Below are 24,959 nucleotides of genomic sequence, written 5' to 3'. Positions count from 1 at the left end.
TTCACATTTTTGCGGACCCCTTCTCCTTTGATGTGCAAGATGCCCCTTCTGTGCTTCAAATGGAGCTCATTGAGCTGCAGTGCAACTCTGAACTCAAAGCAAAGTTCAGGGAGGTGAGTGGAAAAGCAGACAAGCTTGGACAATTTTTGAGAGACTTGAGCCCTAGTTTCCCTCGGCTTTCCCGAATGTTCAAGCGGACCATGTGCCTTTTTGGTAGCACATACTTGTGCCAAAAGCTCTTCTCCACTTTGAACTTCAATAAGTCCAAGTACAGGTCCAGACTTACGGATGATCATCTTCAAGACATACTGAGGGTCGCAACTGCTTCCTCCCTCAGGCCAAATCTGGCTCGGCTATGCGAGAGGAAACGCTGCCAGGTCTCTAGCAGCAAGGAGTAGGCAAGAGAAGCCATGTTCAGAAGAACAGTTCATTTTCTACAGTGTTCCATTCATGTTCAGAAGAAGGTTATAGAACTGTTAATACAGACATTTCAATCTAAACACAGCAGATATAGAAGACTGAAAGAAAAACACAAGTTCACTGACTAAAAATATCTTATTATTATTTATTTATGTATTACAGATTGATTTATTTTCTTATTAATTCTTAATTTGTTTATTTATTTTTCATATTTTGTGTTAAAAAATAAAAATAAAGAGATTTGAGAAGATTGGAATTTTTTAACCATGCCTTTCTTGTGGAAAACCTAATGCGGCCCAGCCTCACCCAGACTCTGCCTGCAGCGGCCCCCAGCTAAATTGAGTTTGAGACCCCTGTCCTACACCATAAATCAGTAAGAGAGGGTACGACCTCTCTCATGGCCCCAAGTGGTGTGTGCATGCCAGAGCACTCTGGAAGGCACACAGAGTCTTTACAGACTACTAAGGATCAAACCTCTATCATCATCCAATCGATTATAAAACTAAGCATGTATGAGTAAATATTTTTAAGCATATCCCATATGGAAAAGACTAAAAACTTATATGATGAAAGTCATACTCACGAAAGTGGCCACTTTCTCATTACTTTCATATATTGTTTTAGTAAGTATCGAAAACATACAAGTTTCATTATATAATTTTTCAAGGGATCTTATATCTGTTTTCACTCTTGTATGCTTTTCATACAAGTTTCACACAAGACAGATACAAACTTTATAAGATTTATATATCTTTTCCATATGGGAAATGACAATCAACAATATAAAGCTTACAGCTGGTTTTAATAACAACATTTATTTGTTTCTCAAATGAGAAAGAGCTATCGAGAAACACTCCTAAATCTTGAGTTCTTAACTTTTCCAGTGGGCCAAATTCAACATTATCTGCTAATGCTAAATAGGCTGCCGTTATTAACTAATGCTAATTGGATGTGAATTAGCATTATGCACTAATGCTAACACTTACTTTTTAACAATGTGAGTAGCTAATGCTAACACTATTTCCCTTAACTTTATAACAATGTGAACGGCTAATGCTAACACTCTTTTCCCTAGCAATACAACATCTGAGCTGCTAATGCTGAGTAGGTCGCCATTAGCACCTACGTCTAATTAAAGGCAAATACGCATTAGAACCTAATGCTCATATCGTTTTCCTTTGCTTTATAACAATGTGAGCAGCTACTGCTAAATAGCATTAGCTAATAACAGCAGTCTAATTTAATGTAAGTTAGCCTCATTTGCATTATAACGATGTGAGGAGTTAATGCTAAGTATGCTGCCATTAGCAGCTAATTCTAATTAGGGGTGAATAATTATTACCAGCTAATGCTAATATCGTTTTCTCTTCCCTTTTAACAATGTGAGCAGCTAGTGCTGGGTAGGCTGGTGCTAGCAGCTAATACTAAAGCTAAAGCTAATTTGATGTGAATTAGCATTACATTAGTGAGGAGTTAATGCTAAGTAGACTTCCATTACAGGTAATGCTAATTTTAGGTATTTAGGAATTGGCAGCTAATGCTAATACCATATTTTCTTGCATTATAACAATGTGACCAGCTAATGCTAAGTAGGTTGCCGTTATTAGCTAATACTAATTTGAGGTGAATTAGCATTATCCGCTTATGCTAACAATGTTTTTTCTTACTTTTTAACAATATGAGTAGCTAATCTGAACATTTTTTTTTATTTAATTTTAACTTTTCCCCTGCGATGTGAAGAGGTAATGCTAAATAGCACGTCATTAGTGGCTAATTCTAATTTTAGATGAAAAAGCATTAAAAGCTAATGCTAATACCATATTTTCTTGATTTATATCAATATCAGTAGCTAATGCTAGGTATGTAGCCATCATTAGCTAATGCTAATTTAGGTGAATTAGCATCATCCGCTTATGCTAACAATGTGTTTTTTTACTTTTTAACAATACGCCATTAGTGGCCAATTCTAATGTTAGATGAGAAAGCATTAACAGCTAATGCTCATACTGTTTGCTTTGTAAGAATGACAGCAGCTAATGATACGAAGTCTACCGTTGTTAACTAATGTTAATTTGATGTGAATTAGCATTATCCGATAATGGTAACTCTTTTCCCCTGCATTACAACGACGTCAGGAGTTAATGCTAAGTAGGCTGCCATTAGGGGCTAACTCTAATTAGGGGTGAACAATTATTAGCAGCTAATGCTAATACCGTTTTCTCTTTCCTTATAACAACTTGAGCAGCTAATGCTAATTTGATGTGAATTAGCATTATATTAGTGAGCAGTTATTGCTAAGTAGGCTACCATTAGCAGCTAAAGCTAATTTGAGGTGAATAAGCATTAGTAGCTAACGCTAATACCCTTTTCTCTTGTGTTATAATGATGTGAAACGTTAATATTGTTCTCAAACAACAGAATGAGAATGAAATATTGATTCTAACAGGGCCCATAAACAGTATTAGCTTAGCAGCATTAGCTTATCAGAGTTTTCATCATGGTCACATAAATCCTTAGCAGAGCAAAGTGGCCTACTTAGCAATAGCTGCTCAAGTTGTAGAAAGCAAGGGAAAACAGTAATAGCATTAGCTGCTAAATGTGCACTTGAGAACAAATTTATTGTTAATTCAGCTGTGAATGTAGAGTTTGTCATTATTTAAGCTTCCATTTCCAAATGTTAGCTGCTCCTGTCTACCTCTTTGTCACAAACACAGACTGAAATGATTCACAGCCTTGTTTCATCCTTCTGTCACTGTGGACATACAGCATGGGAAACATACACATGGCTGACACTTTATTAGGTACACTGGTATCTATCTCAGGTACACCTGTGACCTAAATGTTCCTGCAACCAGACTCCTTGGAGACCCCTACATAAATATCCATGAACTATCCAGCTAGACTAGTGTGTCTGTCCCTGAAAATATTCCTGCATGTGTGATTGTTCATGTCTCATCTGCAGGAAACAAACAGGAAGTGAGTGAAGGACACAGGAAATGTTTCCAGCTCTTCCTCCTCTATCAGACATTCTCTCCATACCTGAGAGTGTCCAGTCTCCAGCCTGGATCCTTCAGTCCAGCCGACAGCAGCTTCATTCCTGAGGGACCTGGATGATTGTAGCTCAGGTCCAGCTGTCTCAGATGGGAGGGGTTGGAGCTCAGAGCTGAGGCCAGAGAAGTACAGCCTTCCTCTGTGATCAGACAGCCTGACAGACTGCAGACACACAAAACAACAATCAATCTGTCAACAATCGTTTTCTCTTTGTCACAATAACATCTATCCATCCATACATCCATTCAATGTAACTTTATTTATAAGTGACAATACCCAACAGACAACAACAGTCATCTGAAGCTGTTTAACAGTGTAAGGTAACCGCCTCCACTGTGAGCAGCACTTGGTGATGGTGGGAAGAAGAACTCCCTTTGACACAAAGATCCTCCCAGTGAAAACAGGCTCCAGGAGGAGCATCTACCATGACTGGTTGCAGGGTGAGGGGAAAGAGAAGAACATGAACATCAAGAATGCAGCGAGTGGTAAAATAATAATAATAATAATGGATTGGATTTATATAGCGCTTTTCAAGGCACCCAAAGCGCTTTACAATGCCACTATTCAGTCACTCTCACATTCATACACTGGTGGAGGCAGCTACGGTTGTAGCCACAGCTGCCCTGGGGCAGACTGACAGAAGCGAGGCTGCCATATCGCGCCATCGGCCCCTCTGGCCAACACCAGTAGGCAAGTAGGGTAAAGCCCAAGGACACAACGACCAGGACAGAGAGCCCAGGGATCGAACCGGTGACCTTCCGGTTACAGATGCGATTCCCAACCCCCTGAGCCACGGTCGCCCTAAATAAAGATTTGACCTCAGCGTGCTCAGTGTTCCTGTCTATTCCTAACATATTCCTAACACGATAGCTGCACTTTAGAGCTCTAAAACTGGAACTGACACATAAAAATACTGAGAACACAGACTAGCAGCCACTGCATGGCCTCGAGTACGTATGTGGTGCGTTCAAAGAGCATCAGCATAGACATGGTGGGTTCAACAATATAGGACATAACAATTTCTATGGCGAAAATACTATCAATGAATGAGCCATAACATTTTAGCCATGTAAACATGTTATCAGTGGGCTTTCCAACAACTTGCATTGATCATTAAAGGATAAAATACGTGAGTCGAGGTCACTACGAGCCATGCGAGGGTCAAACATGGCAGAGAACCTTCCAGCAGCATCTTGGTTTATAATCCGCCTTTGGATCATCAGTTTAGGAGATGAAGGATCCAAGTAAAATAACAAGTTAAAAAATATGCAGCTATGGTCACTCACATGGACATCCTCCACACATACATCATGTATATTTAAACCCAGGGAGAAAACAAGATCCAGTGTGTGACCCTTTGTATGTGTGGGGCCAGAAACATGCTGCCTAAAGTTAAAAGACTCAGTGACAGTGATGAGCTCAGCAGCAGTGTTACAGGATGCTTCATCAATATGACGGCTCAAATCTCCCAACCTTCTCCAATGAAATGATGGATGTCAGAAGGTCATTAAATTCAGTTAGAAAGACCCCATCAGGTAGAATAAAATACAATAACTGGTTTTTAGAGAACTGACCATCATCTGTGACTCAAATGCAGAAAAGGAGTCCGAGGTCATCAGACTGCATGTGAATCTGTCCTGGTAAACAACAGCGAGTCCTCCACCACGTCCTAAAAGACGCGGAGTTCAGATGACGGAGCAGCCAGCCGGGCAGATTTCATTCAAGTGGACATAATCAATGTTCCCTCTAAGCTGCGCACGGGCGCAATCCGCTGACACGCTCTCTGCACACAGAGTATCTGCACTGCGCACAAAAAGATATCTAACAGGCTGTGAGGCTCCTGAACTCTCTGCCCCCCTCTCACGGACAATAACCATATCCAACTTCTTAATAGCAATGAACTGGTCTGCATTGGTGCATCATATCTTTATTCTCTTCCCCCTCCTGCCCCCCCCCCTCCTTCTTAAATAGATAACTATCATATCTGATATCATATCTCACAGTACAATAATATTGAATGGGTTGCATTGTTGTACTTTGTCATGTTTCTCAGGTCTTTGTCTGATTTTCTACGAACATTACTTGTCATGTTCTCATGTTGTTGCTAAGGATTGTCTTATTGCATTGGAGTCACACTGGGTTAAATATGTACACTTGGGTTTTAAGGGGTATTTATTATTTTCTTTTTTTTTGGGTTGTATGGAAGCCCCAAACGCAATTTCATTGTTCTTGACAATGACAATAAATAAATAAATACTAAATACTAAATACTAACCTGAATTGAAATTAAAATAAATACGTTAACAATTCTGCTTTGCAGTGTTAGTCAGTGACTGGCTGCTCCAGTATTTAGAACGATGCCGCCTTATCCCATAGTCCAGCCAATGATTCACATTCGTATATACGCAGCTAATCAACGTCGCTGACGGGCTATGACAGCGTCCTCATGTGCCGACACCGGTGTTTTGGTTGATGTGGAGTGAAGCCACGTTAATGACAACGTGATCCAGTGATCCAAGGGACCGCTCAGGGAGTTTGTGTGTTCGCTCAGACACATGAAACATTAGAGGGAACATTGGACATAATTCTTATTTTGCTGCCACGTCTCAGTCAGACACATGAAATCTAGAGACTCTTTAATAAAGAGATCGCTTAGAATAAATGATTTGTTTGTTATGGAGCGAACGTTAAGCGGGGCCAACCGAGTTGATGACGGTCGATCTGCAAAATCAACAGCTGACTGCAGCGGCACTTGAAATAAAGACAATGCAGACCTGTGGACCTGCTGGGCAGGGCAGCGACTCCAGAGCTGGGGGAAGCAATGATCGATGAGCAGACATAGCTGTTATCAATAAAAACAGTGAACGTTTGACGGACACACCGTGAGAAAAACTGCTTCTGAGCCACAGAGCCCAGGTCCCAGTCACCGGCGTAACATATTAACTAAATGTCAGGAGAGGAAGTGGATGCAGGCACCAGGATTCTCCCCACAGCCAAGAAGCTAGCCTCTGGTAGCTTCTCAGTTTCACCTGGACGTCGGCCCTCGTTCCCCTTTTCCATCTCTTGAGGGTGAAAGTCCTGCGGGTTGTGAAGAGTAGCACACCAGGGGAGGAAGAGTTTTTCTGTTCAGCTGTTACAGTAGCTCTCCACTGAATCTTTGATGTTAAACCCTTTAAGACGCTTGAACACTGCTAGCACGGCGCCCACAGAAACGCAAAGCAGGAGATGAAGCATCGCTGAATATGTTTCCAAACCAACTTCATTCTAAGCCAAAGACTAGAAAATATGGTGAAGCAAATCTGCCCTTTGGCTTCACCTGCACAGGTGCTGAGGTAGGTCCCTGCGTCGGGAGCAGCGCTGGGCTCTTCCAATCACGGACAAACAGGATCCCACATTCTTGATTTTTAGTTCACAAACACTTGTTGTAGTGACTAACTACTCCTGACATTTTGGAGATGTTTGCTCTTTATAGAGTAAAGTTACAGCGGGATACAAATAACATCAGGCTGATCCTGCCACGATTTGTTCCCTCGATTCAAATCACAGACAAACAGGATCCCACAGCTGTTTATGTTTTTGAACCCATTTTGCACAGAGAGGCATTTTTTGAAAATGTATTGACAGCAATGTTGATTAGTATTACAGAAGAAGAAAAAACAACTACCCGTGACGCCTTTGTAAATGGAGGGACAGTAACTGCGTGTGAAACCTGCAGATACTCAGATTAACAGTATTTTGTCTCTGTCTGCCATTCTGCAATTCATCTCACATAAACAATAACGTGACGTGAAAAAAGGCGCAACCTTTGACGTTGCCAGATGAACTCTGTATTCCTCGTCCGCAAAAAAAGGAGTTTTAAAAAAATCTCAGTTTTTGGTGATTTGAAACACTGTTTGGATGAAACAGCTGCGTTTTCAAAAATACCAGTGTAGGTGCGGACGTAGCGTAAAAGATTTAGTAGTTTATTTTCTTACTACCTGTAATTTATTGCAGATTACTTGTATTTGCTTAATTGTTTACTAAATGTTTGAGGTGTGAAATAAACCGCAATGGAGCAAAATATGGGCGTGTGTGGTTGGAGGATGTGTTAGTGCGTGTGCGTGCTGTTCACGCGCCGGGGGGGAGGCGAACGTTTTTCGTGTAAAACAAAGGGGGGCCCAGCAAAAAAAGTTTGGGAACCACTGCTGTAGTGCCATTTTGGGGAGCAGTTCAAGTTGCTATACATCAATACAACCGTTATAGCCCAAATTTTAATAATATGTATGCATTCAGTCCATAGTAACTACATATACATATATACATATACAGCAAAAAGTGCAATAAACTAGAACAAATTGAAAATTGTTTTGTTTTGTATTTTTACATATAGTTGTAGATGTCCGTACAAACAAACAAACAGGCAACCAACACATCACATACACACTCCAAAATAATATAATATAATATAAGCCTGAGAAAACAACCTAGATTTTTCATCAAAAAAGTACAATGTGCAATGGCAACAACACATATGGTTCAGTGTTATTAACTATGATAATAGCAGTAGGTACAAAAGACAATCTATGTCTCTTTGTCTTCACTGCAGGCACTTTATAACGACGACCTGATGGAAGCAGTTGAAAATCATTAAAGAGAGGATGATCTGAACACAACATGACAGAGGTCGCCTTCCTCAGCACCTGCCTGTTATAAAAGTCCACAAGCTGGACCTGAGACCTCCCTGAAATCTTACCAGCCACTTTAACCAGGTTGTTAAGTCTGGTCTTATTATTCAGAGACATATTACCGTACCAAGCAATGATACAGAAAGTTAAAACAGATTCAATAAAACTTTTATAAAAAACGAGTCATCATTGCAGATGAAACATTGAAACCTCTCAACCTCCTTAAAAAGTCTTTGTTGAACCTTTTTCACTGTAGCAGCAAGATGTGACTCAAAGCACAGAGCTTTATCAAGAACAACCCCCAAATACTTATAACTGTCCACCAGTTCAATGGCTGCACATTTACCACTGTTAGCGCAGGATGAGGGGATGTCTCCCTGAAGTCAATAACCATGTCCTTGGTTTTCAAGGTGCTGATCATTAAGAAGGACTGATCACACCACGAAACAAACTCATCCACAACAGGCCCATGGGAATCCTCTTCACCATGAAGGAGGCTTACAATGACTGTGTCATCTGCGTATTTAATGAAATGCCTGTTGGCCTGTGTACTGCGACAGTCATTAGTGTACAAAATATACAGTAGAGGAGAGAGACAACAACCTTGCGGTGAGCCAGTGGAAGAGTTCAGCTGTTTGGAAAAACAGCCGTTCACTCTCACACACTGAGATCTGTCAGTTAAAAAGTTTAAAACCCAACCAACGAGATTAAGATCAAGTGTAAACTGGTTAAGAAGTTTATCAGCTAAAAGATGTGGCTGGATAGTATTAAAAGCTGAAGAAAAATCAATAAATAAGAGCTGAGCATGAGCTTTGGCGCCATCAAGATGGCGATAAAGGAAGTTCAACAGAGTGACCACTGCATCATCAACACGTCTACGAGGCCTGTATGCAAATTGTAGAGGGTCTATAAGCTTCTCTACTTGCTAACTGAGAGTCTGAACTAAAACCAGGAAGACTTATCTTATTACAGTCACTGTAACAGTGACCAGTCATGTGTTTCATGCCTGCCCAGGCCACCCTTAAGTTATTGCTACCCATCTCCACCTCTACCTTATCCTTGTATTTTACTTTGGCTTTTTTAATTTCTGATCTGATCTCCTTCCTAATTTCTCTAACTTTCAAGATATTCCCTTCAATAAAAGCTTTTTTCCTTTCATGAATCAGCCTCATAAGACCTTTTGAAGACCATGGTTTGTTATTAGGAAAAAAGTGGAGATGGTGTCAGTCGCATTCTTAGGATTCGCTTTAGGGTGGATGTAAACAATGGTGACGTTGATCTGTGGGAATTCCCTCGGCAGATAAAACGGCCTCAAAGACACAGAGAGGAGCTCAATGTCAGGCAGACACACTTGTCTACGAACGGTCACATTTTTACACCATTTCTGATTTATATACAAACACACTCCTCCTTGAGATTTCTGGGTAGCTCCGGGGTCTCGATCCAAACGTATGGGAAACCCGAAGCCATTTAGTTCCAGAGAACAATCAGGGTCAGAGTCCTTGAGCCAAGTCTCTGTGAATGCCATTAGACATGTATCCCTGTAGTCACGTAAGTGTGCAACATTCAAATGCAGTTCATCCAATTGACTCCTCAGAGACTGCACATTAGCCAGGATTATTGATGGTAAAGGAATGACTCCAAACGACCGTCAGGATTGCCAATAAAATCATGCGAAATAAAAAACCCATCTTCGTTAAAAGAAGTTCCACAAAACACAAGCCGATGCTATAGAATTTCCTCAGGCAAAAAAAAATATATATAAAGGAATAAAAGAATGAAATAAAATAAGTTAAAACACTGACACTGACAGAGAGAGACAACCTGCTGGTCGCCACAAGAGCAGCGCCCCTCTTTCTAGTCTAGTCTAGACTGAGAATGCATCAAGACCACTCACTCACCCTTCCCTCCTGCCTCTCAGCTGCTGAAACTCACAGTTTGTTACCACGGAAGAGTCACTCCTTCATCTGAGATGAAGCCTGATAGTCTGACTGATGCAATATAACATTCAGTCTACACTTTGTTTTTGTGCAAAGATGATAAGCAGACTAAAGGAAAATATATGAACTCATTTCCACCACTATTAAAAAAAAAACAGTGTCTGACTCGCAATCTGCTGCAGTAATGTAAGTAAAATAATCTGAAAATCACTATTTGACTAAATTATTTAGATGAGAAAATATATATTTAACACATTTGAGGAAATACTAATAACATAAACAAAAATAAATGTCCAATTTAGAAATCTTATTCTTTTTTGCTCTATAAAATAGTTGTTTTTATTTTTCAGTCACTCATCGTAGCAGTAGGATTTACATAAAAATAAAAACAAATTAAGTTTGAGAGAAAAAGTACATTTTTGGCACTCTCTGGGCAACTGACTCAGAGACTCAAATGACTTAAAAAACCCGATTCATTTTGGTGAGTGACTCATTTAAACTCGATTCGGTAAAAAGAATCAAATTTACCATCACTAATACAAATCCCTTTGGAGAAAACAGCTTTAAAACATGTATTGTTAAATTCCAGATGTTTCTTTGCAAGGAAAACTCAAACACTGAAGCAATACCACCAGTAACCTCCTACATATGGAAATGTGGTGTCATTAAAGACATAATAATTTCATTAATACCCAATATCCAGCAAAATATGTAATTTGAACATTTTGTTCCTAACGAAATCAAATGTATATATTGTAGAAGATTAGCCAAATTTATGTAAAATGGCCAGTACATGAATTAAAAATAAAAAATAAACAAAATCGTATGACTGTGACAAATTTTACACAGTAATTCAGTCTAATAATCCACTCAAATATAAATATAAGTTTAGCTAAAAGCTCTATAGATAAGTCAATCAATAATATAATTCACATTTTAAATGATCATATGTGTTAACGTTTGAATCCTGACCTGAGAGTTTCCACTGCACACTGTGAACTCTTTAGTCCAGCAGACAGAAGCTTCACTCCTGAATCCTGCAGGTCAGAGTTACTCAGGTCCAGCTCTCTCAGACTGGAGGACTGGGAGCTGAGGACTGAGCACAGAGCTTCACAGCTTCTCTCTGACAGGTTACAGCCACCCAGTCTGAAAAACAAAAGATAATCTATAATACTTATGTAAAGTTTGTTATTATATTACATGCCATCTTTTTATTTTTGATGAAACCTTAACATACTAAGATACAACATCATATGGATGAACTTGAATAAAATGTTTTTTTTTAATTATATCTTTATTTGGATTGGACAAGTGATCAGTAAACAAAGTGATCAGCGGGTGCATATTAACCTCCACTAGCTATTACTAGGAGAGTTGCTCGCATGCTCTCCCGAAGGAGATATATAGAACACATTACATGGAACTATAAACACAAACTGGGAGGGGTGCCCATGCTGCAATCATTGTGAACAAATAAGTAAATAAACAAGCAATAGTAATAGAAGTAAATGTAAAAAAAAATCAAACAAAAAACAACCAAGTAATAGTGAGATCAAGTGAAGTCAGCCCTCGTGGGGGTAATGAATTGGATCCAATTGTTCCAACTTTGGTAGATTTTGGCTTTTTGATTTCTTAACAGATATGTAAGTTTTTCCATCCTAAATATCTCTAAAATGATCCCAAACCAGTCGTCTAGGGTAGGCTGGGCTGGGCTTAACCATCTTCTAGTAATTGTTTTTTTACTTGCCACCAAGAGTAATTGCACCAACTTAATCTCACTCCTACATTCCAGAAAGGGGACCAAACCCATGTATAAAACCTTAAAATCTAAAGGTATTTGAACGTTAAAGACTGCACTTAAGGAGACCTGAACGTTTTTTAACTTGGGACAGTCCCAAAAGACATGAAAATGGTTAGCAACAGTCGAGCTGCATTGTCTCCAGCATTGCATATAAGCCCCTTTGTACCTCTCCTGATATGGAGTCTTGAAGTACCTAATAATATTCTTCCAGCCATGTTCCTTCCAGCTCATAGAACTGTACATGGACCACTGGCAGTACAAAACATTTTCCCACTCCCCCACAGAAATAGCAATCCCTGATTCCCTTTCCCATTTATCCTTAGTGTATAAAGTATTATCCTTGCTGGCACTAGAGAGGGCTTTGTATAGTTTAGAAATAGATTTAGTAGGGATCATGGTTGTGGCATTTTTCAGGATGAGGAAAAAATGCGACTCAGCATCATTGAAGTTGGCATTCATGATCAATATATGATCTCAGCTGTAAGTTTCTATGAAAGTTGTATTTTGTCAGGTTGTCCTGTAAGGTCTCAAATCTGAGCACAATATTTCTATGAGTAAGAGAGAGGAATGTTGTAAGGCCACAGGATATCCATGCTTTAAAAGTTACCTGGGAGCTGAGACTCATGAAGGGGACCAGATTCCATCTGTGCAGATCAGCTTTTATACTTGCAGATATTGGCTCGTAGTTTGCCTGAAAGAGCCCCGAGAGGTCCGCAGTCAAATATATTCCCAGGTACTTATTTTTCTCGTTATCCCTACGTAAAGCTACAGAAGCTGTATAATTTAAAGTCATCACCTGTGTTTTTGAAATATTGACCTTATAACCAGATAACTTCCCCAAATCACTTAAAGTAGACATCAACTCACTAAAAGACCTCTCTGGCTCCTCCAGGCAGACCAGTACATCATCGGCGAACATTACCACTTTATGTTCAACTCCTGACAATGCAACACCCCTAATGTTATGATTTTGTCTAATCGTTTGGCCAAATGTTTCTATGAATAAATCAGAGAAGTGGCGAGATTGCACAACCCTGCCTACAGCCACGTTCCAGAGCAAAGGGCTTGGAGAGATCACCATTCACCTTAATACGGGCTGAGGGTCGAGCATACAGACCTTGGATTACTCTAATAAACTTGTCGTGAAAGCCAAACTTCCCCAGAACCTTATACAGAAATACCCATCTGATGGAGTCGAAGGCTTTCTCAGTGTCCAAGCTTCCTATCATTGATTGAGTTTTGTTCTTTTGTATTTGAGCAGAGATGTGTAATATTCTCCTAATGTTGTCAGTTGTTTGTCTATAGTGAATGAAACCAGTCTGATCTAAATTGATGAGGTCAGGTAAAAACTTCTCCAGTCTACGAGCAAGAATAGAAGTAAATAGTTTGTCATCCAAGTTAAGGACACTGATTGGTCGATAGTTTCCACATTCTCGTTTATCTTTCCCCTCTTTTGGGATAATTGAAATAGTTGCCTCCCTCCAGGAGGGTGGGATTTCTCCCTCCTGTAGGATGTAGTTAAATGACTTCAGCAATGTGGGGACTAGATCTGCCCTCAGGGTGCGATACCACTGAGAACTGAACCCGTCCGGCCCAACTGCCTTACCTGGTTTTAATCTGGAAAAAGCATTAATTTCTTCCACTAAAATGGGATGTGTTAGAAGCTCATTTTTGAGAGACGGGAGTGAAGGTAATTCTAGAGAGCTAAGAAAGGCATCAGTACAATTCTCCTCCGTAGCATTGGGCTGTGAGTACAGCTCCCTAAAGAAGGTCTCAAAACATTTCTGAATGTCTTCTAATTTTGATTCCAGAATATTAGTCTTGGGGTCCTTGATTTGGTATATCGTACTTTCCTCTAGTTGTTTGCGTTATTTATGTGCCAGATATATTGCAGATTTCCCTCCTGTCTCATAGTATTTTTGCCTCAAAAAAATTAAGTTATTTTGGGCCTCCTGGGTGTAAATATCATTAATTTCATCCTGTATTTTCCTGATATCCTGCTTCAGAGTAGGATTTGCGGTGTTTATGTCTTCCTATTCTTTCAACTTTAAATTTGCCTGTAGTTCTGCTAATTTTTGCCCTTTGATTCTCTTTAAGTGGGAGGCGATAGAAATTAATGTACCTCTCATTACCGCTTTGAGCGTATCCCAAAGAATAGCTGGAGATACCTCTCCTGTGTCATTAACATCTAGAAATTCTTTAATGTCTACCTTTAATTTGGAAACTATGGCAGGATCATTAAGGTGCGATAACAATTTCCACAGTGTGGTACATTTTTTCCTAGCCACCTGCAAAGATAGAGAGATAGGACTGTGGTCAGATAGATCTCTTGTTAATATGTCACAGTCTTTGACCCTAAACCTATCAACTTTAAACATAAAAAAGTAGTCCAGCCTTGCATACACTTTAAAGGAACCAGAGTAATGAGTGAAATTTCTGGTAGATGCGTAGCGGTCCCTCCATACATCTATTATCCCCATCTCTACCATATAGGAATTGACTTTTCTAGTAAGTGCTGTTACCTGGTTGGTTGGGGAGGAGGAGTCTAGTTTAGGGTCAAGTCTAAAGTTAAAATCCCCTCCACAGACAACTATCCCCTGAGAATCCACCAATAAATCAAACCTATTCCTATAGAATAGCCAATCGCTCCCGGGGGGAGCATAAACATTTAAAATTGTGATTTCAGACCCCTCTATCCATTCTGTTATTCTAACCAATCTGCCTTCCTCGTCACAGAGTTCTTAGATATGTTCATAGTTAAGTGTACCAGAGATAAGTGTAGCCACACCCCTCTTGTGTTTGGACTTAACGGAAGAGGAGAATACATATTTAAAACCCTTTCTTTTCAATCTCAAGTGATCTACTTGGTTCATGTGTGTCTCCTGAAGTAATGCAATCTGGGCCTTCTCCTTCCTTAGTTTGGACAGTATCTTATTCATCTTAATCACGTTCAGAACCCCGTTAACATTAAAAGAGATTACTTTCACTGACTCACTTCCCATAAAGGTATATTAAGTTACCACAGCGCATAAACTCAATAGCAGCAGGCAACCCCCTCTTAAAACAGTAACAAGTGAAAAAAGTTAGGAATGAACTGAAAACATTTGAACATAACTGGAGCTTGAAAGCTCCTAAGCTGGCTTCTGACAGTGGAGCACTTCCACTGACACCCTCACAACTTGAAGGGAAACCCCTTATTACTCCCTGAGTTAGGGGGCTTTCCACTGCGACGTCACTCACAGCACGAGAAGCCCCACCCATTTTAGCTCGACAGTAACCATATTTCACCATGTTGTCCATAGCTAATACATAACATTAAATTCGTTCTCTTCACGTCTGTATACTTGCAGCTTCTCTCTATATCCCGCAGCTCCTCGGATCTGACGCGGACGCCGACCACCAACTCCCCGCCACAGCGGGCATCTTTGTAGTTTTTCTCTGGGGGTTGCCGGTGGTGTAATCACCTTTACCGGCAGGCCCCGACTCGCCAGGTCAGCCGTTGCCTCCTCCACCGTGTTGTAGGTTTTCGCTCCTTCTTTGAAAAAAACCTTAAGGCGCGCTGAGTAGAGGGTCCTAAACCGTACATTCTTCTCTTTTAGGACCTTTCGTGCCTCTGCATACTCCTTCCTCATAGCCATGATCTCAGGGGGGTAATCGTGGTCGAGGTTGATCTTGCTGGAATTCAGCATAAAACCTTTCTTTTGCCAAGCGAGCCTCAGCACTTCTTCTTTAACCGTGAAGCACAGGAATTTTACCAGGATCGATCTGGGTTGGGAGCCGTCCGGAGGGAGTAATGATAACACTCTGTGTGCTCTCTGAATTTGTAACGGTGTTGATGGTGGGATGGCGAGATTCTCCCGGAGTAGCTTCTCCACAAAGTGGGCCATAGATGGAGCTCCTGATTCTTCTCCCTCCGGCACCCTGTACAGTCTGAGCGACTCCCTCCTCGAGTAAGCCTCCAGTGATGTTAGTTTTGTTTGAAACTTTTCCTGCATGCTTTCTTCCATTTGCGCAACATCTCTAAAGTTAGAAATATCCTGTCTCAGAGTGACGCTGAAAAACTAGTTCATGCATTTATTACTTCCAGGCTGGACTATTGTAATTCGTTATTATCAGGATGTCCAAAAAACTCCCTGAAAAGCCTTCAGTTAATCCAAAATGCTGCAGCAAGAGTACTGACAGGGACTAGAAAGAGAGAGCAGATTTCTCCTGTATTGGCTTCCCTTCATTGGCTTCCTGTTAAATCCAGAATTGAATTCAAAATCCTGCTCCTCACATACAAGATCTTAAATAATCAGGCCCCATCTTATCTTAATGACCTTGTAGTACCATATCACCCCATTAGAGCACTTCGCTCTCACACTGCAGGCCTACTTGTTGTTCCTAGAGTATTTGAAAGTAGAATGGGAGGCAGAGCCTTCAGTTTTCAGGCCCCTCTTCTGTGGAACCAGCTTCCAGTTTGGATTCAGGAGACAGACACTATCTCTACTTTTAAGATTAATCTCATATTTCCATTAAAAGTGTTGAATTTGACTGTTTGATGTTCTTTATGATCTCTGGCACCAGTTCATCTGTAGGCTGAGCTCAGTCCATCCATTTAGTGAAATTATGTTTAAAGGTCTCCTTGTTCTCTGAGCGTGCACAGATCCTGAAGCAGAAAGCCTGGGTTAATAGAGAAATGATCATCACTGTGATGATGCTCATCATCTCTGACTGGGATTTGAGGTTTTGTCAAAGCAGCAAAGAAAGCCTGGCTATGTTGGACTGGGTGTGGAAGCAGCTCCCAGTTTGAGTTCAGGAGACAGACGCCCTCTCTACTTTGAAGATCAGCTTCAAACTTTCCTTTTTGCTAAAGCATATAGTTAGGGCTGGACCAGGTGACCCTGAATCCTCCCTTAGTTATGCTGCAATAGACGTAGGCTGCCGGGGATTCCCATGATGCATTGAGTTTTTCCTTTCCAGTCACCTTTCTCACTCACTATGTGTTAACAGACCTCTGCATTGAATCATATGTGTTATTAACCTCTGTCTCTCTTCCACAGCATGTCTTTATCCTGTCTTCCTTCTCTCACCCCAACCAATCACAGCAAATGGCCCCGCCCCTCCCTGAGCCTGGTTCTGCCAGAGGTTTCTTTCTGTTAAAAGGGAGTTTTTCCTTCCCACTGTCACCAAAGTGCTTGTTCATAGGGGGTCATGTGATTGTTGGGTTTTTCTCTGTATTTATGAAGTGCCTTGAGGTGACTTTTGTTGTGATTTGGCGCTATATAAATAACATTGAATTGCATTGTTAGTATCTCAGACAAAATCTCGTCTGTGTTCTGGAGCTTATCTTTGTGTTCTGCAACCCTGGTTTCCACATCATTAAGCCGCGCATTGGCTTTATCCAACTCACCCCTTATTTCCACCAGTTGCGCTTTCGTGTCTTTTCGAAATTCTTTCACCTCTTTCCCAACGCCTCTCAGTTCTTTCAGTATCAGCGTCAAACTTGCTGGGTCAACCTCATCTTCTGTCCCAGAATCCTCGCGGCTAGGAGTGGGAGAGTGGCCTCGGCTAGCCCCATAGGGGCTAACGTTAGCCCCTTCTGTTAGCTGCACATTGCCATCTTCCACGTTTTCAAACGTTAACTTCTTAGCTATTTTGTTCTTTCTGGACATCATTTAAACCCCTTTTTCCTCTTTATGTGCACTTAGATAGTGTATTAATTTACTTGGGGCAGTTTTAATAAGTTTCAGTCGAGAGCTCTCGTACTAGGTGTCCATCCCCACGAGCGCCGGAACCGGAAGCCTTGAATAAAATGTTTAATTGGTTCATTTAAAAAAAACAAAATGTCAATTGATCTGACCTCAGAGTATTCAGTTTACAGTTTAAACTTTGTAGTCCAGCAGACAGAATCTTCACTCCTGAATCCTGCACATTTTTGATACTCAGGTCCAGCTCTGTCAGAGTAGAGGACTGAGAGCTGAGCATTGAGGACACAGCTTCACAGTTTTCCACTAGAAGTTCACAGACGTTGAGTCTGAAAATGAAAACATGAACAAAGACTGATGTTAAAGTGTAATCAGGGTGCAATAACTAATCTTATATTTTAAGAATCCTTGTTGTTTTATGCTGAGCAGATGTGGTACGAAACAACAGTAAATTGATCAAGTTTACCTCTACTGTTTAAATTGCTGGATTTATTTTCTCAGTTAAAAACAAAACAAAACAAACAAACAAAAGAAAAAAGAATACAAATCGGTCAGACCTCAGAATATTCAGTTTGGCGTGTGGACTCTCCACTGCAGCAGACAGAAGCTTTACTGCTGAAGCCTTCAGGCTGTCGGTACTCAAGTCCAGCTCTCTCAGACTACAGGACTGGGAGCTGACCACTGACAACAAATCTCTACAGACTTCCTCTGACAGGTTACAGCTGCTCAGCCTGAAAAAAATAACAAGAACAACAAAACAATAATATTTATTATCAAATAAAATCTCTTTATATGTTGAATCTAAGTAATCAAATGTGTACAAATGAGTACACTACAATGCACAATTAAATAAAAAAATGTTCAAGAATTTAAGTGTAACAGAAGAAAAATATTTCAAATTAAACACAATTATTCCAATGTATGTAAATGGAAACCAGTGAAGACCAGGTTGATTTAGTGACAGTAGTTCGGTGTCTGCTGGCACAGGCCTGTGAGTACTGCAGTATTACACTTACTACAGTACTGCTGGTCACTTTATTAATTCTAATATGTGTGATTACTGTAAATGTAGTTATAAATAATGTATCACATCCTGGACTCTCATTTCATTTTCTGTCTAAAAGCTGCTTTGGCTCATTCCCCTTTAAAGCCCCGCTCTCCCTAAAGGCCAACTTTATTTTGATTGGATGATTTCATAAAGCACGCTGAAGGGCAGTAGCCAGTTATCATGAGCTCCATCTCCTCAACCTTCTGGTTTAGAAATTATAAGAAACTGTAAACCTCATAAAAACCGGTCTTGATCCATGCTCAATCATCCAGGTTAGTAAATCCCAAAAGTTGATTCTGTTCATCTGGACGTAGCGCTTTCAGTGGGAGAAACATTTCGTCACTCATCCAGGTGACTTCGTCAGTCTCAGCTGACTTCTGGTTTCCAACCCTATAAAAAGTACATTTGCATAATGACTGAAACCAGCCCACTGAAGGAACAATAAGGCTGGGAGGTCAGTTCCTTGACCATTAGGTTTGAGTCATTATGCAGATGTACTCTTTATAAGATTGGGGAAAGCTGCAGTCAGCTGAGCCTGAAGAAGTCGTCTTGATGAGTGACAAAATGTTTCTCCCGCTGAGAGCGCTACGTCCAGATGAACAGAATCAAACTTTGGGGGCTCATAAAATCATGATTAGAAATCTTCTCAGATGTATTTTTACATTTTAGATCCACAGCAACAAAGTTCACAGCAGGATGTCTCTGTTCAGTAATTATTATGCCCATTACCTGCAAACTGTGAGGTACGCAGGTAATGTCAGGTAAACACTAGCTGTCTGAAACTGTTCCTGTTAAATGTGTGTATAAAGGAAATAAGCTGAAATACAGAGACTGGGTGGATCTGTGCTTTGACTTTGACACCAAAAATTTCTTCCTGTTAAAAGGGAGTTTTTCCTTCCCACTGTCGCCAAAGTGTTTGCTCATAGGGGGTCATATGATTGTTGGGTTTTTCTCTGTATCTATTACTGTACGATCTACTGTACAATATAAAGCGCATTGAGGTGACTGTTGTGATTTGGCACTATATAAATAAAATTGAATTGAATTACATCCCATTTCAGGTACCTAGAACCTGAACCTTCTCTGGAAACCTGGGACGCTGGCGGGTTTCTCTTGCTTACCTATCTGCTCATCCTCTTTCTTTCTGCTCGCATGATGATTTCCTGGTTGAGTTTGTAAAGACTTTTGCTCAGGACCTTCTTGCTGTGCGGCAACAGTGCTAACCACCGTCCGCTGTATGTTTTTCAGTCATTAAATCAAACCATGAAAGATCAGCTTGCTTCTCGTGATGAACCTGTCTGTTTTCGATTCCACACCAGGGTCTGCCCACTGGAAAGTTCAGGGATAAGGGTGGAGGATACTCACACAAACATAAAAACCCAGATTGCAACTCCAACTCTCTGTTCTAGTTAACCAGACCTTTCAGGCTCTTGTTCAATTAGAACCTCATGGAGTCTGAGTTAGCGAGACAGTTAAACATCCCTCTATGCCCCCTTAATCCGCCCATTCCCACTAAGTCATTAAATAACCGAGTGTCCCCTCACATAACTCAGCGCACAGAGCCTGTCACCCCTGGCAATCACAAGAAAACACTTACCTTTTTTGCTTTTCATGCACCTCACAAACCACTCATACTCGGCTTTCCTTGGCTAGAATTACATAACCCCCACTTAGACTGGTCAGGTCAGAGGGTAATCAGTTAGAGTCTGTTCTGTCATTCAAATTGCCTTGTTTCTGCCCGTCCACCGGAACCTGTGGAACCATCAACCAACACTGAGACTGTTTTAGATCTCTCCTCTGTGCCCACCAAATGTCATGATCTTCAGGAAGTATTTAGCAAAAGTAAAGCGCTTTCACTGCCACCTCACAAACCACAGGACAGCACCATAGAACTACTCTCTGGCTCCACCCGGCCTTCTAGCTGGCTGTATAACCTGCTTAGACCTGAGTGTGCGGCTATGGAAAAGTACATTAAGGAATCCCTCGGTGCAGGCATAATCCAACGATTGTCATCTCAAGTTGGAACTTCTTTTTTGTGGGGAAAAAGGATGGCTCTCTCTGGCCATGCATTTACTTCAGGGGCCTCAGTGATATTACCATCAAGAATAAGTACCTATTACCTCATTAGCTCTGCTTTCAGGCCATTTCACAGTGCCACTGGGTTTACAAAACCCCACATCCGCAACGCTTACCACTTTTTCCAGATCAATCAGGGAGACAAGTGGAAGACCGTTTTAAACATGCCATTGGGGGACTACGAGTATTTGGTCATGCCGCCTGGGTTAACTAATGCTCCCGCAATGTTTCAAGATTAGTTAACGATGTCCTCCGGGAATTCCTTGACAGGTTCGTATTGGTGTATCTGAATGATATCCTCATTTTTCCCAAAACCTGCGAGGAACATCAGTCTCATGTCCATGCTATTTTTCCAACGTTTGCTGGAGAATAAACCTTATGTCAAAGCAAAAAAGTGTGAATTCCATTCCTCATCAATAACTTTTTTCAGTTACATTTTGGCACGGGGGCAGGTGAAGACGGATCTGGCAAATGTGAAAGCTTTAACAGAGTGGCCTACCCCTTGTACCCATTGTAGATTCAAGAAGCATCTCCAATGGGTTTTGGGAATAGCAAATTTTTATAGACTGTTCATTTTCAACTATAGTCAGGTAGCTGCACCACTCAAGTCTCAGCATGCATCTGGTCCCCCAAAGCTGAAACTGCATTCACCAAACTGAAGTATCTGTTCACCACGGCACCTTTTTGGTTCACCCTGATCACAGTTATCATTGCAAAGGTGGACACATCAGAAATTGGAGAAGGGAGAGGTAAATGATGCCAAGTGAAAGAGAATGCTGGGGGGGGGGGGGGGGGGGGGGGGGGGGGTCATGCTGCTGTCATGGTCTGTGTGAGCGGCGGTGGTTTCCCACTAGACTCTGGTTTCTGCCTTTGGGTGAAGCCTGGTCAGCCTGTCCACTGTCCACACCTGACAGTAATCTACTAGGCTGAATATAACATCAGCACTCCCAATAACTCTGCTAACCTCCTAATCCTCGGATCATCTACTCACCCTTGCAGTTCAGTCACGTTTTCCTGGATGCTGGTCTTCTTGATTCACTCACAGCCACATTAATGCCTTTCGTCTCTTAGACTTACTGGACCACTTTGCCTGGATTCAAAGCTAACAAGTACTCACCCAGACCTCACCACCTGCCTTCCCCAAGTTGCTTTCCGACTGCTGACAAGTAAATGGTAAATGGACTGATTCTTATATAGCATTTTTCTACTCTCCCGGAGTACTCACCGCGCTCTATACAACATGCCACATCCACCCAATCACACCCATTCTCACAAACACTTTATCTGAACTTAGTGCTTTCTAAGTACATTCACGCACATTCATACTCTGATGGATGCATCGGAGAGCAAGTTGGGGTTAGTATCTTGCCCAAGGATACTTGACATGCAGACTGGAGGAGCCAGGGATCGAACCACCAACCTTCTGATCAGTAGGTCAGATCAGACCAGCTTTACCTCCTGAGCTACAGAAACCCCAAATAAGACATTGAAGATAACCTCGTTCACTTACTGTAACCTCCACCAGTGATCTTTCTGATGCTGCTCTACCTCTGTTACAGTGACTCAGATTACCATCAACCAAGACCCATTTCCGGAAACCTACCACAGAGCCCACTTCATGCTCACAGCTTCAAGTGCTTGACTTCCGCCATAGTTCACAGTTCATGTTAAAAAATTCCAAGTGTCAAGTTCCTGTGTGTAAATAAAGCCTTCACGTCTAGTAATATTCAGTTCCTTCACCTTTGTCTGTATTTTGGGTTCACCATGTTGTTCTGGCCACACCGAGGTAACAGATTTATATTTGAAAAACAGAGAGACATGGGGGATTGCAATAAAGATGAGACACAAACCAGACCTTAAAATAAGAACATCTGAAAACGATGTAGGTGCAGTCTGGTAGCTCAAGTATTTGCTTTAAAAAACAGAGCTAGACTCCTGGTTGTTGGAGACAAGTGAACAACTTGAGGATAATAAACCTGTCAGAGGGGCTGAAGGATCAGAGCTCATGTTCTTATAGGCTGGATCTGGATTGTGCTTTGATTCGAGTTGAAGACAAAAATATTTCAGAAATGCTGACATGTCCTGCTGGAGAGAAATATTTAAAGTATCATGACTATTTTAGTGACTATTTTTTAATTTTTCTAAAGTGGTAGTGTTCTTTGAACTGAGCACCTCTGATTTATTTCCCATGATTTTAAGAATGAAGCGATGAGTTCATGTTTACTCACAGAGCTTTGTTGGAGGCTTTGACCACTGGCAGCAGCCTCAGAAGAGCCTTCTCTGAAGCAGAGTATTTCTTCAGGTCAAACACATCCAGATCTTCTTCTGATGACAGTAAGATGAAGACCAGAGCTGACCACTGAGCAGGAGACAGTTCATCTGTGGAGAGACTTCCTGATCTCAGGGACTGTTGGATCTCCTCCACTAGAGAACGATCATTCAGTTCATTCAGACAGTGGAACAGATTGATGCTTTTCTCTGCAGACAGATTCTCACTGAGCTTCTCCTTGATGTACTGGACTGTTTCCTGATTGGTCTGTGAGCTACTTCCTGTCTGTGTCAGCAGACCTCGTAGGAGAGTCTGATTGGTCTGCAGGGAAAGACCCAGGAGGAAGCGGAGGAACAAGTCCAGGTGTCCATTTGGACTCTGCAAGGCCTTGTCCACAGCACTCTGGTAGAAGTGTTTCTCTGCAGATTCTCTTGTTTCAGACTTCTTGGAGGTTGTTTGTTGTTGTTCCAGCAGATTGAGTCCAGAGTTGATGAAGGTCAGATGGACATGAAGAGCAGCCAGAAACTCCTGAACACTCAGATGGATGAAGCAGAACACCTTGTCCTGGTACAGTCCACTTTCCTCTTTAAAGATCTGTGTGAACACTCCTGAGTACACTGAGGCTGCTCTGATATCAATGCCACACTCTGTCAGGTCTGATTCATAGAAGATCAGGTTTCCTTTCTGCAGCTGATCAAAAGCCAGTTTTCCCAGAGACTCCATCATCTTCCTGCTCTCTGGGCTCCAGTGTGGATCTGTTGCACGTCCTCTATTATACTTGACCTTCTTCACTTTGGCCTGAACCACCAGGAAGTGGATGTACATCTCAGTCAGGGTCTTGGGCAGCTGTCCTCCCTCTCTGGTTTTCAGGACATGCTCCAGAACTGTAGTAGTGATCCAGCAGAAGACTGGGATGTGACACATGATGTGGAGGCTTCGAGATGTCTTGATGTGGGAGATGATCCTGCTGGCCTGCTCCTTCTCTCTGAATCGGTTCCTAAAGTACTCCTCCTTCTGTGGGTCAGTGAACCCCCTGACCTCTGTCACCCTGTGAACATACTCAGGGGGGATCTGGTCTGCTGCTGCAGGTCGTGTGGTTATCCAGACGTGAGCAGAGGGAAGAAGATTCCCCCTGATCAGGCTTGTGAGAAGTACATCAACTGTGGTGGGCATCGTAACATCAGTCACAGTTTTGTGGAAGTCCAGAGGAAGTCGACACTCATCCAGACCATCAAAGATGAACACAACCTGGAAGTCTTCAAAGCTGCAGATTCCTGCTTCTTTGGTTTCAGTAAAGAAGCGATGAACAAGTCCCACCAAGCTGAACTTTTCCTCTTTCAGCACATTCAGCTCTCTGAAAGTGAATGGAAATATGAACTGGATGTCCTGGTTGGCTTTGTCTTCAGCCCAGTCCAGGCTGTATTTCTGTGTTAAGACTGTTTTCCCAATGCCAGCCACTCCCTTTGTCAGCACTGATCTGATTGGTTCATCTCTTCCAGGTGTGTCTTTAAAGATGTCTTCTTGTCTGATGGTTGTTTCTGGTCCGTCTGGTTTCCTGGATGCTGTTTCAATCTGTCTGACCTCATGTTCATCATTGACCTCTGCAGTCCCTCCCTCTGTGATGTAGAGCTCTGTGTAGATCTGATTCAGAAGGGTTGGTTTTCCTGCTTTAGCGATGCCCTCAAACACACGCTGGAACTTCTTCAGCTTAGACTTAAGTTTAGGCTGACACTTCTGAAGAGCATCTGAATCAAAAAAAGGAAAAAAGAAGGAAAAATACAAATCTGGTCTGAAGGAGCTATCTGACGTACTTTGTCCTTTGTTGAGCCTATCATACGTTTTAGTTTTTAATATACTTATTCTACCAGAAAACCAGAAAAAAGGGGCTACAGGAATTCCTAAATGTAATTCCTGTAAACAGCCACATTAAATGTTTTGAACCTACACATCTGTATTGCTTTGCAGCTTTTCATATGTACCTGATGCCAACATGTGCAGGCTAA

At 41.5% G+C, this 24,959-nt stretch overlaps 1 protein-coding gene across 1 annotated transcript in view; it reads right to left on the bottom strand.

The window, feature by feature from the left end:
• Positions 1–3,147: 3,147 nt before the first annotated feature.
• Positions 3,148–24,959, bottom strand: part of LOC143416097 (protein NLRC3-like) — a 128,796-nt gene continuing 106,984 nt past the window's right edge. Inside the window, exons 5-9 of the mRNA XM_076881477.1 lie at positions 22,916–24,701; positions 18,121–18,294; positions 17,719–17,892; positions 11,048–11,221; positions 3,148–3,633 (exon numbers count right to left, since the gene is read on the bottom strand). Of these exons, the coding sequence (XP_076737592.1) occupies positions 3,441–3,633; positions 11,048–11,221; positions 17,719–17,892; positions 18,121–18,294; positions 22,916–24,701 (2,501 nt within the window). The 3' untranslated portion in view covers positions 3,148–3,440. The remainder of the gene's footprint in view (positions 3,634–11,047; positions 11,222–17,718; positions 17,893–18,120; positions 18,295–22,915; positions 24,702–24,959) is intronic.

This window comes from Maylandia zebra, unplaced genomic scaffold (assembly GCF_041146795.1).
Source record: "Maylandia zebra isolate NMK-2024a unplaced genomic scaffold, Mzebra_GT3a scaffold11, whole genome shotgun sequence".
In the NCBI taxonomy this organism is placed as follows: domain Eukaryota; kingdom Metazoa; phylum Chordata; class Actinopteri; order Cichliformes; family Cichlidae; genus Maylandia; species Maylandia zebra.
This window is presented reverse-complemented; position numbering and strand designations above follow the sequence as displayed.